Consider the following 19781-nt stretch of genomic DNA (forward strand, 5'->3'; position numbering starts at 1 on the left):
TTTCCACACAATTGACACTGAGGTCAAGACCGCGACTAGGTTCGACCACCACCACGAGCTTTCCCACGAGACCAACCTCGAGCATGGCCCCTTTGACTAATTCTACATTCTTGATGACCACAACCAGAATAATGAGAATGTTTAGAACCACCATCACTATCTTCCTTCTGCTTAGTTGCCATATTAGCTTGCAACGGTTCCTCAGTCAAAGAAGTCAATTGGCGCTCCTCACAATCAAGAAGCATCTCTGTGAGCAGTTCAAGAGAAATCATTGTAGCCGAGGCAAGTACACGGACGAACTCGAATTCTAGTGGAAGACCTGCCAGTATTACACTCACCTGTTCACGTTCAGAGATCAAACTACCAGCAGCAGTAAGACGATCACTAAGATTTTTGACCTTAGCAAGATATTCTTTAACCGTCAAACCTCCTTTCTTGAGAGAGTATAACGAGTGACGCATGCTGGAGAGTTTAACATCGGACTTTGCCCCAAACCTCTTCTTGATGGTTGTCTATATATCAAAGCTTGTCTTGGACTTTGTAAGATGTACTAAGACATCGTCGGTTACGGTGGAAAGTAACCAAGAAGCCAGGAATTTATCCTACTTTTTATGTAACACAAAAGACGGATTATCAATATATCAACCATCAGGTCCCTGGATATGTGTAGGTGGAATCTGAGTAGTACCAAGAACCAACCCTTCAAGTTCATATCCTTCAAGAATTAACAGCACCTGGTGTTTCCACAACAAAAAATTATGTTCCCCTAGTTTGGTAGTATCATGTTTGGAAAAATAATGAATGGGCTGTGAAGAAACATTACTAGACCCTTGTGAATGAGTAGCTCCTTCAACGTTAGAAGAATGAGGAGGCGTATCACCAGTATGAACTGCATCATCTGCCATGAGTAAAAAAAAAAATTGCGAATTACCCCAAGAAAACTTCTAGCTGTGATACCATGTCAAGATACCAGCAACAGACAATACTAAACTGAATATATCTTTCTCATATCATTAATGAAGAGAATCACATAGTATTTAAAGCAGTGCTTGGTGAACTAACTGCACAACTAACTAACTGATAAACTACAACTAATTAACTGATAAGCTAACAGTTAACAAACTAACTAACTTTGGGTGACTGTGACTGATCACTATTCCTAACACGGGCTTATTGGAAGCGTAGTGGCCACTAAAGAAAGTAACTGTTATTACTCAAAACAAATACACCAATGCAAAATACAAATATATTTTCCTCTTCCTTTCAATTACTACCTACAACTAGTTATACACACCATTTTGCTTATTTCCACTTTCATGCACACAAAGTCACACACCTTTGTTTTGTTTCACACTCTTCCTTTTTCTTCTCATCCACACGCTCGCTTATACATATCTCAAATATATTAAACCTATTTGTAGGCTTACAAACTGCATCATGAATTGTTGTGTCTCTCCTTTTTATTTAGATTTTATTTCTTTATAGAAAAGCCTTCAATTAATTCCATGCCACCTTTCTTCTATCCTTGGATTGCTAACTTACAAGGTCGGTTTGATATTATTGAAAAATATAAAACTAGCATTTTGGTGTTAGAGTGAGTGCCTACTCCCTAGAGCACCAAATCAATATAGAGATAATCTCCATATTTATTATATTGACAACTCATTGAATGACTTTTATGGGCTATGACTGAGTCTATGGTTGATTTTTAGCCTATTATAGAAGATCATGTCACTTGAAAATTTATCTTTTAAATATTTGAGTTGATTCAAAATTGCCCAAGATAATCTCTTGGACCATGGACTTTGATTTGATTTGTGATTCTATGTGTTTGAAACATGCAGAATGGTTGTCTTCTTTATTGCTGGCCGAAATTGAGAGTTCTTCGCATACAAGATTGTGGAAGTTTGAAATATATTTCTACAAACACTTTGATTCAATCCTTGGCAACTGTTTACATAGGGAATTGTCATCAACTTATACAAATCTACAACATGGAACAAAACATTGTGCTTCCTGAACTTGGATCACAGGTACTTTTAATGATAAATATTTTAAAATTCATAGAGTAATTTGGCTTTCATTTAACTTTAATGAATATTATATATATATATATATATATATATATATATGTTTACGTATTATTACTTTTTATAATTGTAATTTATTGATTTTGAAATTCTAAGTATTCAAACAAACCGATGCAGCCTCTAGCTTTTGTTCAAGAGCCACACTCTTTATTATTTGTATACTAAAAATTAAAATAGAGAAATATTATATATTTATTTTTCATGATGTTACGCTTTAATATGTTTTTAATGTACTATAATAATTATTACTTTAATTATATTTTTGAAATTTATTGAATTAATTTACCTTATTGTGATTTTTGTTTTGCTTTGATAATATATGTGAGATATTAAAATTAGTGTGTATATAAATATATATTTATATCATTGTACAATCAATTTATTTTAGTGGTTAGATTAAACTAATAAATATTATTGGATGACAGGAATCTCTGACAAATTTAACTTTTTTGGAGTTAAGATCATTGCCAGAATTAAAGTGCATGTGGAATGGACCGAACCATTGCCATTACCTCCGTAGTGTAAAGATAACTGTATGTGATAAACTCACTTATCTCTTTTCGGAAATCACTGCTCGAACTTTGGTGCATTTGCAATATCTCGAGATTCGGAATTGCAACTCTTTAGAACATTTAATCGGAGAAGCAGAAAACATGGATGAAATAGATGTTTCAAACATAAAAGATCAGTCTTCTCTGTTTTTGCCAAAATTGGAAGTTGTCAAGATTAGAGGATGTGAAAACTTGAAATATTTGTGTTCAAGTCAAGGACTTCCTTACCTGGAATCTATTGATATAGAAGATTGTCCTCGACTTATACAAATCTTCAACATGGAAAAAAATAAGGATGGATTCGGATGACAGGTATTTGGACTCAAATTCATTTTTATGTTCATAAAATAATTAATATTTCAACCTTATTTTAAAAGTTATTTATAATTCATTTATTTTAAAATTGAATCAGCAATTAGAATTCTGTCTCTCTCCTCGGCTATTACCATGAATATTGTATTTTATTTTTTAATAGTCATAATTAATTATTTTAAAGTGGTTGGAGTATCACAGTTCCGAAATATCATAACTACATTTCTTTATAATTGATACATTGGAAGATCAATTTATTTCTTATTTTTATGTTTTGATAAAGAAATTCTTTAAAACTTAAATTATGTTTAATAAATCATATTCCTCACTTTTATTTAAATAAATATATTTTGTATAATATCTAAATATGTGGTTCATTCATGTAGAATCATTGCTGGACAAAATTGGAAACTCTCCGAATAAACACTTTATCTCATGGATTTCCATTGTTGGAATCTCTTTACCTAAAGAACTGCCCTCAACTACTACAAGTCTTCAGTTCGACAGAAGGAAGGGATGTGATTGGTGATCACATTCTACTTAATGTGCCCTTTCTGAAAAATTTAAAAGTGTCAAATTGTCCCCAAATCTCATGCTTCATTGTACAAGCTCAGCTCATAGAGGTATTTAGATTGTTCGCATTTTATATATGGATTTTGGCACTATAGCAAATCAGTAAATCGATATGTTGCTTAGTTCATGTGATAATTCATTCCTCTTTTATACATAGCTTGTAAATGAATTCCATTGTTCACTTTTTAAATAAAAATGTATCAAGCAATGGACTTTTGTGTTTAATTAATTTGGTAGATATTTTAGGGGTTTAGATTTAAAAAATATATCTTTAAAAAAAATCAAAGATACATGTAGCATTGAGATTAGAGAAGTAGTATTTTCTATTACTTGGAATATGTAAAATTATGAAGACTTATGGGTAACATTTACTCTAGTGTGTTTTTATGACATTTATTAGGATTTTTGTGTATGCAGGAATTGGTTCTTATTAACGTGGGAAATAGCCGCCAATTATGCAACACTGATGTTCCTGTATTGAATGAAGGTTGTATAGTAGTTGGGAATCATGAAGAAGTATTTCAAGTTCAAGGCGGGTACTCGTTCTCAAGCATAAAAAGTTTGCAGTTGTGGAATTTATTTGAAGTGCGGGTTATATGGAACGATTTTGCTCAAGTTGTAACCCTTGAGAACCTTACAACTCTAAACCTGTTTAATTGCAAGAAGCTAAGATATATATTTTCACCTATGATGGCTCGCAGTTTATCACATTTGGTGGATCTTTTCATCGTGAGGTGTGAGGAAATAGAACGACTCATTTTAGCCAAGGATCAAGTTGCTTCATCATCATCCAATGGTGATACTAGCCTCCAACCTATGAGCTTTCCAAATTTGACTCGAATCATTGTTACAGATTGTAAAAATTTGAACAGTCTCTTTCCTTTTGGATTTGTTTTTGTTCTTCCAAAGCTTGAAACTCTCAAAGTTATAAGGAATTCTAAATTGGAACAAGTATTCGAATTAGAAGAAAAAGTGGAAGTGGTAGCTGAAGAGGAGATGAAATTTGATAAATTAGAAAGGTTATCACTTGAAGAACTACCTGGCCTCATTCACTTTTGTCCCAAAGGATATCATTCTGTATTCCCAGAAATGATGAAGTTGAAAGTAAGAGATTGCCCTAAGTTGACTACTGGTTTCTTCATTGATTCACAGGAATTTGTACATTGCAAAACAAAGGTATATATCCTACAACCCTTTAATCCTACTTTATTCTATGTAATTATAACAATTACAACTGAAGGCATAACATGCAAAATTTTTAATTAAATTCCTTGAGTGTATATGTGTTTCTTATTTTTTCCTTGATGACATGAGATTAAAGTTTCAGTTATAAATTTTTCTTCAATTGTTTTCTAAGGTACCTCGGTTGGTTGAGCAAGATGCGGTTGAAGAGTCTACCAGTGTCCGAAATGCAATTTCCAACGAGAATATAGATTGCAGACGAGGTGGGGGTGGGAGTCAACTACCACACATTACATGAAAGAATGGATGATTTTAGGGTAGCTTTCAAAGCCATGTTACATCAGTAGGAGGAGCAATGTTGCTCGGTTGTTTTTAGTGTGATAGAACATGACATTTAGCGGCGCTTTTCCCACAAATGCCGCTAAAAAACATAACCTTTAAAAAAGTTATTTTAATTAAATAATATTTATTTCCATGATAAAATATTTTATTTTATTTTATTTTTAGAATTTGAACTTTAAACTATATATTAAATAAAAAATATTAATTAAATTAAATATTCTATTAAAATTTTAACTTTAAAACTAAATATAAAAATTAATAAATTTAAATTTAGAATTTAAATTTTATGTTTTTAATTCAAGTTCAACTTTTGGCTCACCTTACAAACATGAGCTCTAAACAGGGAGAAAGATTGCATCTTGGGCAACAAAAAATCAAAACAGTACAAAGGTAATATCTTCAATAATTTTATCAATATCAATACGGTACAATAAACCTGCTCACATGTTACAATCATTGTTATGCCCGACTCAAAATATTTGTAATAGGCCAATTTTGGTCTGGCCAGATTACAATAATAAACAAAACAAAAAATAAAAATAAAAAGTCCAAAAAGATTAATAGTCCATTACAATAAAAGGCCCACTACCCAATCACAAGCCCAAAACAAATAAACCCTAGCCCACTCTTAATATTTTAGAAAAAGAAAATCCTAGGGCTAGCCTAAGAGCTTCAACCACCGCTCCTAGCAGCCACCTCTAGGCCAGTCGTCGCCACATACGCTTGACACTTCTCTGCCACCACCTGCAAAAAGAACAACACACAAGAGGCCAAGCAGAAGCAGACAACGGAGAAACAAACAAAAAATAGAAAACAAACAGATTGTAATGGTCTATAAAAACAACAATAGGCATTTTGTATTTTTTTTCTTTTTTTACGAACTCATGAGAAAATAAAAAAGAAAACAGAAAACAAAACTTCAGAGGTGATTTTTACTTTTGTTTTTTAAATCCTTGTTTGATTCTCTTTTCATTTTTTTATTTCTTTTTTTACATACAAATAATAAGAATAAAAAAGGGAAGAAAAGGCTCACCTGAACGCCCCGTGACCGCATCATCGGAGATTCCTTCTTCGTCGTCGAAGTTGGGTTTAAAAGTGGGTGCAGGGTCCTTTTCTTTTTGATTTTCTGGACTAGGAAGGCTTTGCCTTCAGATCCATTTTAAAAGGGGCTAAAACCCGATTTTTACGCGGCTCCAACCACCGCCCACGGTGGAGCCACGGCGGCGCAACAGCGGTGACCATGGCCGGCCAAAGGGAAGGGCTGAGAGAGACTGAGAGAACTCTCATATTTTTTTGAAAAAAATGAAGGCCGAAATATTTTTTTCTATTTTTTGCTATTTACATAGGGTACAATACGGCGACATTTTGGACTTAAGCACCAGTGGTCAAAACGACGTCGTTTTGCATCAGACCCGAAAATCGACCCGAATGCGGCCAATATTCACGCATTTTTGCTTTGACGGGCTACTTGCATATTCAACCCTTTCGCCTTTGATTTACTTTTTAATTTAGCCTTCCCTATTTTTATATATTTCCACATAATACCCTAAAACTTTGTTTTAATTTATTATAACTTTGATTTTTTTTCCAATCAATATTTTTTTCCCTTTTATTAGCTAAGTAATCTTTTTTGTTTTGATGAAATTACTTTTGACAAAAAGAAATGTACAAACCAAATATAAGATAAAGATAAAGGTATTACAAGAAAGTGAAAGAAAGCCACCACAATTCTCTTCTTAATATATAGAAATTGGAAATCATCGAAAAGACAAATATGTATTAATTTATAAACCTTTTATTAAGATTTGCTCAAAAGGAAATATCACCTTGATTGCTGATTCTAATCGGACACGAAAAACAATAATATGGAACTTTGTTATTTCGTTTAAGATATATTTCTCAATGTTGAAAGAACATTGTTAAGGAGTGAAGAAACTCAATTTATTACCTTGTTGAAAGACCTTTGATTCTCCTCACTAACCTTGTTTTGAGCAGAACAAGTGAAACATAAACCCAATCCTTTGCACTATCCAAGTAACGATAATATGAATGCCTCCATGAACGCTTGAAGAACACAACACCGCAAAACCCCGAAACCCACAACAAATCCAAGTCCCATGCCGGTGTAAAACCATTTCATGAACTGATCATCGAATCTTCTTCACCTCTTCTGCGGGTTTGCGGAGGTGGTTCCACCATTGAGCAATTCGGTGAAACAGGAGGACCACAAAGTCCTCTATTATGGGAAAATGAAGAAGGATCAAAGCTCAGTAGTTGAGTCTGGTTGGAATTTTTCTGTCAAGTCATTGTAAGACAAGTCCAAGATACTTAGAAATGTTAATTCGCACAATCTCGTTGGGATGTTTCACGAAAACTTGTTTCTTGACAGGTCAAGCACCTCTAGTTGTCTTAGATGCCCAATCTTTTGAAGAATTTTTCCGTAAAAAATTTCTTGTGAGTTCAATGCAACCAGTTCTTGAAGACTATTTAATTCTTCAGAAATCTCTCCAGTTAATTTGTTACACGAGAGATCAATGGCTAGTAGCAGTCCAAGTTGTGGATAGTTTTGCTTTGTTCCCTTCCATGTAATCAATGCCTCATCAACATACCTAACATCAATCAACGATCTCACATACGGTTGATCTAACAGGTGAAGCTCAATCCTTCTATCTAAACTCACTTTTTTTGCCATGGAATTGAAATTTTTGAGGCACGGTGGTATGGAAGCAGATATTTTATTTACAGAGAGGTCTAAGATTTGTAGATATTTCAATTCACAAAGTTGATGAGGAATCCTTCCCCTGAACTGATTCCTTTGAAGGCTAAGAAAAACCAAAGATGGAAGCCGCTGCCCGAGCCACATAGGTATTTCTCCTGATAATTCATTATCACTCAAGTCCAGGAATTTCAACTTTGTACAATTCTGTAAATATAAAGGCAATTCTCCTGAGAATTTATTACCACGTAAACTTAGCATTTCAAGAGAAGTTAGAGATCCCAAGGAGCTTGGAAGTGAGCACGAGAAACTATTATCACCCAAATTCAAAGTCATTAAAGACCTAAGCTGTGAAAACAATGGAACCACTCGAAAATTGATTATTTGAGAGATCAAGCAATGCCAAAGAGACTTCATTAGTAATATTGCAAATTGGAGACCGAACCATTAAACTTGTTTTGGAAAGTTAAATGGTCCCAGTATCATTGAAGTCTAAAGAGAAATGTGGCAATGGTCCCGAGAAATTATTAGAGCTTAGATCTAGATGGCTTATGTGGATAGAGTTATTTGGAAAAGTACCACCGATCGATTGAAAGACATATTTAGGTACCTTAATCTCGAAATGGGTCCCAAAACCAAGACGGAAGAGAATCAAAATTCTGAAGCGAAATATCAAGGTATTCCAAAACCAAGAGGAAGTCCATTTGAGTCCGAAGCCAATCTGGGAAGCGAGGCCCTAACTTGCATGAGCAAAGCATTATTTGACTCAGATGAAAAGGAGGAATCCATCCGGTGTTGAATTTCAAAGTCAAAGAAGTGAACGATAAATCCAACACCAGTAAATTGGTGAAATTTGAGAGATGAGCTTGAAATCACATCACCATCAAAAGAATTCCTCGCAAGCCGCAAGACATGCGAGGTTGGAAAGTTGTCCAATGCTTTTGCTTATGGATCCATTTAAAGGTTGTACCCAAGATCTAGAACCCTAAAATCGGGTAGTTTTCCGATTTCATTCAACCTTAATCGCCCTAACTTGATTCTCACTAGTACCAAAAGATTATCATTCGGATAAAGTTCTTGAATAGCCTTCATGTTCCCAAAAGCTTCGAATTGGACCTTTCAACTTGTTACTTGAGAGATTAAGGAAACAAGGTTCTTGCTAACATTAAACAACCATGGATATATGGCGGAAGAAGGAGATTATTATCGAGAGATCGAGATAGATGAGAGATGTAGAAGAGTTGGCAAGGGAAAGTGATGAAGAAGATATGCTTGGAAGATCACAATGTCTTAGAGTTAGTTTTTGGAGCAGAGGAAGGTGGCTAATGACTTGAGACCAATCATTGGCATTGCTCGAGTTAGTGAAACGAGATCAACCTCTTTCAAACGAGAAAGATGGGAAAGCCACTCAAGTTTTCCGACATTGAACATTTTTGAAATTATGGCGTCGTCTCGTCTCCACCGTTACCACCCAATCTAAGAGTTTCCAACATTGAAAGATTTCCAAGTAAAGAAGGAATTGGACCTCTAAAATTAGCATTAGAGAGATCCATAATTTCAATTTGTTCAAGGAACCAAAAACTCGGGATGAGACTTCCATTAAAATCATTCTTGTTGAAATTTAAAGAAGTCAAATGATGTAGTTTAAGTAGTGAAGGGCTAATCGTACTGCTACAACCCAAGATTGCAAGCTAAAATCGAGAATTTCGACGTATCCCGTAAAATTTGTTGCATTCGACGCCATGCCAAAAACAAGACTCCTCGGTTCCCATAAAAAGGGCATCGTCGCTTTGACGAATCCATGGCTTGAAGGTCGTGCTTAAATTCAAGTAGCGCTTTTTCTCACTCTCTTTACTGTCGCTTGCTTGATTGCATTTCTCCGAAGAAGAAGACAAGATATTGCAAAAAATAAAACAAGTTTATGAGAACTCTTACTTGACATCGTAATCATCAAATATGAAGCAAGAAGAAATGAAATAGTGTTTTGTTGTTTTAATTTTGAATGCTAATAGCTGAGGAAAGCCCTCTTTATAAAGATCCAGTTGAATGGCACATGAGCATTCATACTATATGGATGTATTAAACCTTTAATGGACGACTTCAACATTGATTTAGAGTTTTGTGGTTTTCCTTTTTCTTGAAACGAGTAATTGCTAATTGCTAAGAAAAAAATAGTGTTTGAATGGAAGTGATTGTAACACCTTACATCTGACCCGATCACTGGGTTCGAGCTATAATATGTCATATTCATTAATAGCTTCAAATCACACACAGTTGCACTTAGTGACATATAATATATCAACAATTTGTTAGGAACATATATGCATTGCATTCGCAAACACTTCTCATACTTTATAGCATTGAACTAGAGGAATCCTAAGTTAGATACCATATATATACACATGACAACATGTCAAATTTAATTATATACCATCTTTTAACATCAAATTCAACATGATCCAACCACTTAGATACATGCCAAGTTATAAAAAAAAATCAAACAAATAAATTTTGTTGAGTCTGAGAGTAATGCTTGGATGTGGAAGTCGATACACAATACCTTTACTAGAAACCTAGCTAGCCTACGCATGGAAAATAAATCATACATTGAGTAACATAACTCAGTAGTATATCTATAACATAAAGCAACATAATAGAGATGATACAATGTAGCATTTAAGTTGTAATCTCATCATTTGGTATTCATTCCTTACACATAAAGCCCAAGTTCATGTTACCTTCTCAACAAAATCCCAAGCTTATAAGCTCATTCTTTTTCCAGGTAACGTTTAGCTCGTTATCACTTCAACTTAATTTGTCATCCCGAATTTCCCGACAACGATGACTTTCTGCACAATGCCTACCAACCCGAGTTATCCAACAATGATGGTTTTTTCAATTCAAATTCATCATCCCAAGTTGCCCGACAATGATGACCTACCACTCTAGATTGCTCGACAACAATGATTTATATAGCACTCTGGCCCTCATGGCATATCAGTTATTAACTTATCCTTTTCTCTTTTCGTTACATGTAGACCAAATCACATTCATTACAATTTAGATTCTATTATCGACAACTAAATTATCATATGTCACAAAATACCTCAATTTAATTTCATAACAATTGTCTAAAACTAATCAAATTTTAAATTTCTACTTTATTCAAATTAATCCATGCCTCATCATTTTATAGTAACTAAGCCAGATCAATCCAAGTTATTCATAACAACTTAACTCAACAATGTACATGGTAAAATAACATGAAAGCACAAAAATTAAATAGGTCTTGAAGTCATAGAAATACATATTGTAAATTATGAGATATTTGTCGACGACTTAGGATTTTCCCTTTCTTTTCAAGGAATCTGGATCAACGTTAGCTACGGATTAACATAAACATGTGGCAGTATCAATTAACAACCAATTTGCAATCAATTTCTATTTTATTCAAACTTCTTAATTTATTCAATTTAGTCCCTAAAACTGGAACTAACTTTACTTTCAATCTAAAGCTTCAAATTCAAATTTAAAGTATTTATAAAAACTATAAAAAAATGATATATTGTAAATTAAGCTCTTCACAATTCAATTTTTAATTTGACTACACTACCTCACTAGTCACTCTAAATAGGGGCAAGTCGTTCCTATTTTAGTTATCCCAATCTTTTTTTTTATAATTTCGACACCAAAAAAATAATTGATTAAATTAGTTACTCCACCATTAAATTGTAACAGAATGTTTTGCGCGAATTTTTTATTTTGATCACTTTAAATGGTAATCATTCTTATTTTGGTCACTTTAAAATTATGGTAAACTACCTTGTTAGTCACTCTATATAAGAGTTACTCCTATTTTTGACACCTCAAAAAAAACATGTAAATGCACAGTTAATCTTCTATTACCTTGTTTTGCTTTTATTTTAATTTTCATTTAATCTTATCATTGCACTAATTAATCACTTTACGACTCAAATGTGAATAATGTCTCAATAACGTGTGATAGGGTGGAATTTGTTAGTCCTACTAAACCTTTACTTGATGACTTAGACTTGCTTTCTGTTTCAATTCAATTAATTTAATTTACCCACAATTTTCTTCTTCAGTTTCATATGGTGGGTCTTGAATTCTTATCATTCCACCCCATACTTATTTGTAAAATACATTGTTGTTGTTAGCACTAATGAGAGATTATGGATGTTTGTGCTTTCAATTTTCTTCTTTAATTAATCACTTTACGACTCAAATGTGAATAATGTCTCAATAACGTGTGATAGGGTGGAATTTGTTGGTCCTACTAAACCTTTAATTGATGACTTAGACTTGCTTTCTGTTTCAATTCAATTAATTTAATTTACCCACAATTTTCTTCTTCAGTTTCATACGAAGCAAACGAACAATGGGTCTTGAATTCTTCAATAATATGAATCAGAAATTACCTTGCAATTGATGTGTCGAATTACTTTTCACAATAACCACTAATTAAGGCTGTTTTGCTTCATTCTAAATTCCACTTGACTTTACAATGTAATTTTCAATTTTCCACACTAGACTTACTTTTTGTGTTAATTTTTCAATGATAATGGTCAATTATTTCTACCTATTTAAGTGTTCTTTAACAGATTAATTTAATTTACCCACAATTTTCTTCTTCAGTTTCATTCGAAGCAAACGAACAATGGGTCTTGAATTCTTCAATAATATGAATCAGAAATTACCTTGCAATTGATGTGTCGAATTACTTTTTCACAATAACCACTAATTAAGGCCTATTTTGCTTCTGTTCTAAATTCCACTTCAGCTTTACAATGTAATTTTTCAATTTTCCACACTAGACTTACTTTTTGTGTTAATTTTTCAATGATAATGGTCAATTATTTCTACCTATTTAAGTGTTCTTTAACAGATTAATTTAATTTACCCACAATTTTCTTCTTCAGTTTCATTCGAAGCAAACGAACAATGGGTCTTGAATTCTTCAATAATATGAATCAGAAATTACCTTGCAATTGATGTGTCGAATTACTTTTCACAATAACCACTAATTAAGGCTGTTTTGTACATTCTAAATTCCACTTGACTTTACAATGTAATTTTTCAATTTTCCACACTAGACTTACTTTTTGTGTTAATTTTTCAATGATAATGGTCAATTATTTCTAACTATTTAAGTGTTCTTTAACAGATTAATTTAATTTACCCACAATTTTCTTCTTGGTTTCATTGAAGCAAGCGAACAATGGGTCTTGAATTCTTCAATAATATGAATCGAAATTACCTTGCAATTGATGTGTCGAATTACTTTTCACAATAACCACTAATTAAGGCCTGTTTTGCTTCTGTTCTAAATTCCACTTCAGCTTCACAATGTAATTTTTCAATTTTCCACACTAGACTTACTTTTTGTGTTAATTTTTCAACGATACTGGTAAAATATTATTTCTTTAGAATGGAAAAGTTGTAGTGGACAACTAGAGTTGCCTTTTGTTTTAGTTAATTTAATTTTCCATCTATTTCCTTCTTCAATCTCCTACTCACCACCAAAAACACATTGCAACTATTTTTTCTTTTTTCTTTTTTTGAGCTCAGCAAGTAAAATTTTATTAATGAAGAACAAAGCACCAAACGAATTCAATTGTTAAAATATTTTTGTCTTGTGAATTAAAATAGAAAATTCTGTAATTATTTAAATTGATTCTAAATGAATTCCACTTCTGTTGATTGGTTAGAATTAAGTAATACTACCTAAATCCTGGCTAGAACTTATAAGGTTGTTTATTGATAACGAAAATAATTTCAACGAGTTTCCTCTAGATTATCGAGAAGGTAAGGAAAGATTGGTTGCTAGGCGTGATATCGACAACTAAAATTAATTTATTGAAAAACACCAAAACTATTTTTACATTGATGATCAAACTCATGAATCAAATGAAGATTTTACCTTTTGTTAGATATCTGATAGATTTTGTTTGTGCATTAGGGTGGGACTTGTGTATATCAGGGAAGTGTGAGCAAATATATCTTTGTCGTATCTAGTGGCACAATCACACATATCTTTGTAAAAGGCGATAATTCACTTAATGAACTGGCAACTAAGCTGCAAATATTCTGAAAAGTGTCATACCGACACTAAACGATGTGTAGGGCTGGATGGGTATTCAATACCCTATATGGTGTGTTGGATGGTTGGAGATGGTGTGTAGTGGATTGGGGTATGATTGTTAATCTACATCTATTGTGTTCTAATATGGTTTTTATTTTTGATATATGTCTAATTAATTTCTATCGATGATATGATATGTTACACACTGAGTTTCGGAACTCATTCTTTGCTTATTTGTTACTTTCAGATAACCCTCAGACTTAGGATGGGTCGGGGCGACAAGAGTTCGGATAAAATATTTTACTTTTCTTATGGTTAATTAAATATTAGGATGGTTGTGTTTTGTTATTTTTGGGGACCGTTCGATTTTGGACTATTAAATGTCGTTTTTAACCGTTTATTGAAAGCCACGAAAAGGTTGTAGATGGTGCACACTGATGTGTGTGGCCCGATGAGGACTGAATCACTCAACAAAAACAGGTACTTCATCATTTTCCTTGATGATTGTACTAGATATTGCTGGATTTACTTCATGAAACACAAGTCTGATGTAGCTCAAGTGTTTATGAAGTTCAAAGCTGCAGTTGAAACAAAGACAGGATGCAAGTTAAGGTCTGTAAGATCAAACAATGGAACTGAGTACACCTCAGCTCAGTTTCAAGCCATCTGCAATGATGCTGGCATCAAACACCAGTTGAACAATGTTTATACTCCTTAGCAAAATGGAGCTAATGAAAGAAAAAAATAAGTGTTATGGATATGGCCAGATGTCTTCTATTTGAGAAGAAATTGCCCAAAACCATGTGGGCTGAGGCAGTAAACACTGCAGTCTACCTTCAGAATTGGCTCCCAACTAAGGCTCTTGCTCACAAGACACCTTTTGAGGCATGGTTTGGATTCAAGCCATCGTTGGCTCATCTGAAAGTCTTTGGTTGCCTGTGCTATGCACAAATCCCAGTAGTGAAGAGAGATAAGCTGTCAAAAAGGGCTCATCTAGGTATCCTAGTTGGCTACAGTTCAGTCAAAAAAGGTTGCAGGATCTTGGATCCCTTAACAAACAAGATTCAAGTGAGTAGAGATGTGATTTTTGATGAAAATGCTTGCTGGAATTGGGAGAAAAATGAGCCAGAGGTTATTTCAGAAGAGTTAATGCCTGATCAGACTGAACCCGAGCAACTTGGTTCTCAAATGGACATTGATGATGTGCCTGTCATGGGCACAAGGCTCTTGGATGAAATCTATGAAAGAGCACATGTTGCCACAGTTGAACCTACCAGTTTTGAAGAAGCTGAGGCAGATGAAGGATGGAAGCTAGCTATGATTTATGAGATCAACATGATTCAGAAGAACCAGACATGGGATCTAGTTGAAAAGCCTACTGAAATAAAGACCATTGGAGTAAAATGGGTCTATCGAGCAAAATAGAATGCTGATGGCAGTCTGAACAAGCTGAAAGCTAGACTTGTTGTCAAAGGTTTCAGCCAAAGGTATGGCCTAGACTACATGGAGACTTTTGCACCAGTAGTCAGGCTTGATACAGTCAGGATGATAGTTGCTCTGGCTACTCAAAATCAGTGGATCATTCATCAGCTGGATGTGAAGTCAGCATTTCTCAATGGCTTCCTAGAAGAAGAGATTTACATTGATTAGCCTCAAGGATTTGTTGTATCTGGCAAGGAACACTGGGTGTACAGGCTCAAAAAGGCTTTATATGGTCTGAAGCAAGCACCTAGAGCCTGGTATGCTCGAATTGACTCTTACTTACTCAGTCTAGAATTTGAGAAAAGTGCCAGTGAACCAACACTGTATGTCAAGAAGAATCAAGCTAAAACACAGCTTATTTTATCCCTTTATGTTGATGATCTCTTGGTGACAGGAGGAGACAGAAGTATGCTGGTTAACTTCAAAGATAAAATGATGAAGATGTTTGAAATGTCTGATTTGGGAAATATGAATTATTTCCTTGGAATGGAGGTAATGCAAACTAAAAAATGAATCTTTCTCAGTCAGAGATCCTTTGCTATGAAGGTTCTAGACAAGTTTTCTATGAAGAACTGCAAGCCAACAAGCACACCAATGGCTGTTGGAATGAAGCTATCGAGACAAGAAATTGGTGAGTCAGTTTGTGAAACAATGTACAAGAGCTTTATTGGTAGCCTGCTGTATTTGACTACAACTAGGCCCGATATTATGTTTGCTATTAGTGTGCTATCAAGATCCATGAATTGCTGCAATGATCAGCACTTTTAGGCAACTAAAAGAGTACTGAGGTACATCAAAGGCACCATTAGTCATGGTGTATTGTTCAAAAGGGCTAAAAGCATGAAACTAATAGGCTATGTTGATAGTGACTAGGCTGGTTCATGTGATGATATGAAGAGCACATCTGGATATGCTTTTAGCCTTGGCTCAAGAATGTTTTGCTGGAGCTCTAAGAAGCAAAACCTTGTGGCACAATCAAAAATAGAAGCTGAATATGTTCCTGCTGTAGTTACTGTAAATCAAGCCATATGGCTTAGAAAAATCCTAGTTGATTTAAACCAAAATCAAGAGGTAGCAACAGAGATTTACTGTGACAACAAATTTGCTGTTACAATTGCAAAGAATCTCATTTTCCATGGTAGAACGAAGCACTTCAATATCAAGTTACATGTTATAAGGGAGATGGAGCAAGCTCATGAAATCGAGCTGGTTCATTACAATTCGGATGAGCAAATTGTAGATATCTTTACAAAAGCACTTAATGTGTCAAGGTTTGTAAAATTAAGGAGGCAGCTAGGTGTTACAAGCATGGAAACTAAGAAGGAGTGTTGAAGTTAGCTTCCATGCAATACATGCAGTAACAAACGAGTCCATGCAAGCCACATGCAGAAAAGAAGCAGCACATGAAGGCAGTAACTTGAGCTCGACAATGCTGTCCAAATTCAACTAGTTTTGTTGGATTAAGTTTATATTTTGTAACTTAGTTCTTATAGAACTTAGTTGGTGAACTTTTGATGTAATTTTTGATGATTGATTGACTGAAAATTCAGTAATGTAACTTATGCAAGCTGATTAACAATTTCCAATTATTAAGTGGAGTTAGGTAAGTGATTAGGTAGTTTTTTTTTTAATTTGTAAGTTTAACTCAAGTTTGATATATGTAATGGCAACTTGCCAATGTTTTGTAAATGAAAAATTAGATTCTTTTTCATTCAAATTCTTTCCTCTCTTTGCTTTGTTTTCCGTTTTCAACTTGCACAGCTTTTCTTCTATTTTGTTTCTTCCCTAAGCCACGAGGCTTGCTGTCCAAGCAAGGCTAAACCAGCTTGCTTACTGCCTTAAACACCAGCAGAATCCATGGCTTGAAGGTTGTGCTTAAATTCAAGTAGCACTTTTTTCTCACTCTCTTTGCACAATACACTTTCTTCAGTGCATTTCTGCTGAAAAAGAAGACAAGATATTGCAAAAAATAAAACAAGTTTATGAGAACTCTTACTTGACATCGTAATCATCAAATATGAAGCAACAGGAAATGAAATAGTGTTTTGTTGTTTTAATTTTGAATGCTAATAGCTGAGGAAAGCCCTCTTTATAAAGATCCAGTTGAATGGCACATGAGCATTCATACTATATGGATGTATTAAACCTTTAATGGACGACTTCAACATTGATTTAGAGTTTTGTGGTTTTCCTTTTTCTTGAAACGAGTAATTGCTAATTGCTAAGAAAAAAATAGTGTTTGAATGGAAGTGATTGTAACACCTTACATCTGACCCGATCACTGGGTTCGAGCTATAATATGTCATATTCATTAATTAATTACCATTCAATCATCCATAATAGTTTCAAATCACACACAGTTGCACTTAGTGGCATATAATATATCAACAATTTGTTAGGCACATATATGCATTGCATTCTCAAACACTTCTCATACTTTATAGCATTCAACTAGAGGAACCCTAAGTTACATACCATATATATACACATGATAACATGTCAAAGTTAATTATGTACCATCTTTTAACATCAAATTCAACATGATCCAACCACTTAGATGCATGCCAAGTTGTAAAAAAAATAAAAAATAAAACAAATAAATTTTGTTGAGTCTGAGAGTAATGCTTGGATGTGGAAGTCGATACATAATACCTTTACTAGAAACCTAGCTAGCCTACGCATGGAAAATAAATCATACATTGAGTAAGATAACTCAGTAGTATATCTATAACATAAAGCAACATAATAGAGATGATACAATGTAGCATTTAAGTTGTAATCTCATCATTTGGTATTCATTCCTTACACATAAAGCCCAAGTTCATGTTACCTTCTCAACAAAATCCCAAGCTTATAAGCTCATTCTTTTCCAGGAAACGTTTAGCTCGTTATCACTTCAACTTAATTTGTCATCTCGAATTTCCCGACAACGGTTACTTTCTGCACAATGCCTACCAACCCGAGTTATCCGACAATGATGGTTTTGTCAATTCAAATTCATCATCCCAGGTTGCCCGACAACGATGACCTACCACTCCAGATTGCCCGACAACAATGATTTATATAGCACTCTGGCCCCCATGGCACATCAATTATTTTCTGGCGCGTTCCTCATAGTTATTAACTTATCCTTTTCTCATTTAGTTGCATGTAGACCAAACCACATTCATTACAATTTAGATTCTATCATCGACAACTAAATTATCATATGTCACAATATACCTCTATTTAATTTCATACCAATTGTCTAAAACTAAACAAATTTTAAATTTCTACTTTATTCAAATTAATCCCTACCTAATCATTTTATAATAACTAAGCCAGATCAATTCAAGTTATTCATAACAACTTAACTCAACAATGTACATTGTAAAATAACATGAACGCACAAAAATTAAATAGGTCTTTAAGTCATAAAAATACATATTGTAAATTATGAGCTATTTGTCGACGACTTGGGATTTTCCCTTCCTTTTCAAGGAATCTGGATCAACGTTAGCTACGGATTAAAATAAACACATAGCACTATCAATAAACAACCAATTTGCAATCAATTTCTATTTTATTCAAACTTTTTAATTTATTCAATTTAGTCCCTAAAACTGGAACTAACTTTACTTTCAATCTAAAGCTTCAAATTCAAATTTAAAGTATTTATAAAAACTATAAAACAATGATATATTGTAAATTAAGCTCTTCACAATTCAATTTTTAATTTGGGTAAACTACCTCACTAGTCACTCTAAATAGGGGCAAGTTGTTCCTATTTTAGTTATCCCAATCTCTTTTTTTTTTATATTTTCGACACCAAAAAAATAATTGATTAACTTAGTTAATTTAATTTTCCATCTGTTTTCTTCTTCAGTCTCCTACTCACCACCAAAAACACATTGCAACTGTTGTTTCTTTTTTCTTTTTTTGAGCTCAGCAAGTAAAATTTTATTAATGAAAGGCAAAGCACCAAACGAATTCAATTGTTAAAATAGCAAATTTTGTAATTATTTAAATTGATTCTAAATGAATTCCACTAGAAATTATAGGGTTGTTTATTGATAACGAAAATAATTTCAACGAGTTTCCTCTTGATTATCGAGAAGGTAAGGAAAGATTGGTTGCTATAGGCGTGATATCGACAACTAAAATTAATTTATTGAAAAAAACCAAAATTATCTTTGCGTTGATGATCAAACTAATGAATCAAATGAAGATTTTACCTTTTGTTAGATATCTGATAAATTTTGTTTGTGCATTGGGGTGGGACTTGTGTATATCGGGGAAGTGTAAGCAAATATATCTTTGTCGTACCTAGTGGCACAATCACACATATCTTTGTAAAAGGCGATAAATCGCTTAATGAACTGGCAGCTAAGCTGTAAATATTCTGAAAAGTGTCATACCGACACTAAACGATGTGTAGGGCCGGATGAGTA

The 19781-nt window shown here is 33.7% G+C and overlaps 3 protein-coding genes across 3 annotated transcripts in view; 2 read left to right on the top strand and 1 right to left on the bottom strand.

Moving 5' to 3' along the window:
* The window catches only part of LOC105766539 (uncharacterized), a 67383-nt gene that overhangs the window by 25881 nt on the left and 21721 nt on the right, over positions 1 to 19781 (top strand). The window lies entirely within an intron of this gene.
* LOC105767201 (uncharacterized) lies at positions 1995 to 5045 on the top strand. The gene is made up of 4 exons (XM_052630490.1): positions 1995 to 2033; positions 3340 to 3576; positions 3944 to 4702; positions 4884 to 5045. Exons 1-4 carry the CDS (start codon positions 1995 to 1997, stop codon positions 5004 to 5006), a joined length of 1158 nt encoding a protein of 385 aa, XP_052486450.1. The 3' UTR covers positions 5007 to 5045.
* LOC105766543 (receptor-like protein EIX2) lies at positions 5723 to 8102 on the bottom strand. Its single transcript, XM_052630491.1, has 4 exons — positions 7449 to 8102; positions 7216 to 7345; positions 6084 to 6196; positions 5723 to 5794 (listed from the first exon to the last, which is right to left on the bottom strand). The coding sequence occupies exons 1-4, from the start codon at positions 8100 to 8102 to the stop codon at positions 5723 to 5725; spliced, it is 969 nt and encodes a 322-aa protein (XP_052486451.1).

The sequence above is a fragment of the Gossypium raimondii genome, chromosome 5, assembly GCF_025698545.1.
Source record: "Gossypium raimondii isolate GPD5lz chromosome 5, ASM2569854v1, whole genome shotgun sequence".
In the NCBI taxonomy this organism is placed as follows: Eukaryota; Viridiplantae; Streptophyta; class Magnoliopsida; order Malvales; family Malvaceae; genus Gossypium; species Gossypium raimondii.

Excerpts from the sequence above, each read along its gene's own strand:
- LOC105767201 (XM_052630490.1), top strand. The coding sequence starts at position 1,995 with ATGGAACAAAACATTGTGCTTCCTGAACTTGGATCACAG. Across the intron at positions 3,577-3,943 it reads TACAAGCTCAGCTCATAGAG|GAATTGGTTCTTATTAACGT; the intron begins GTATTTAGATTG and ends TTGTGTATGCAG. Across the intron at positions 4,703-4,883 it reads TTGTACATTGCAAAACAAAG|GTACCTCGGTTGGTTGAGCA; the intron begins GTATATATCCTA and ends TTGTTTTCTAAG.
- LOC105766543 (XM_052630491.1), bottom strand. The coding sequence starts at position 8,102 with ATGACTTTGAATTTGGGTGATAATAGTTTCTCGTGCTCACTTCCAAGC. Across the intron at positions 7,346-7,448 it reads GGCATCTAAGACAACTAGAG|AAAAATTCCAACCAGACTCA; the intron begins GTGCTTGACCTG and ends ATGACTTGACAG. Across the intron at positions 6,197-7,215 it reads TCCGCAAACCCGCAGAAGAG|GCAAAGCCTTCCTAGTCCAG; the intron begins GTGAAGAAGATT and ends ATGGATCTGAAG.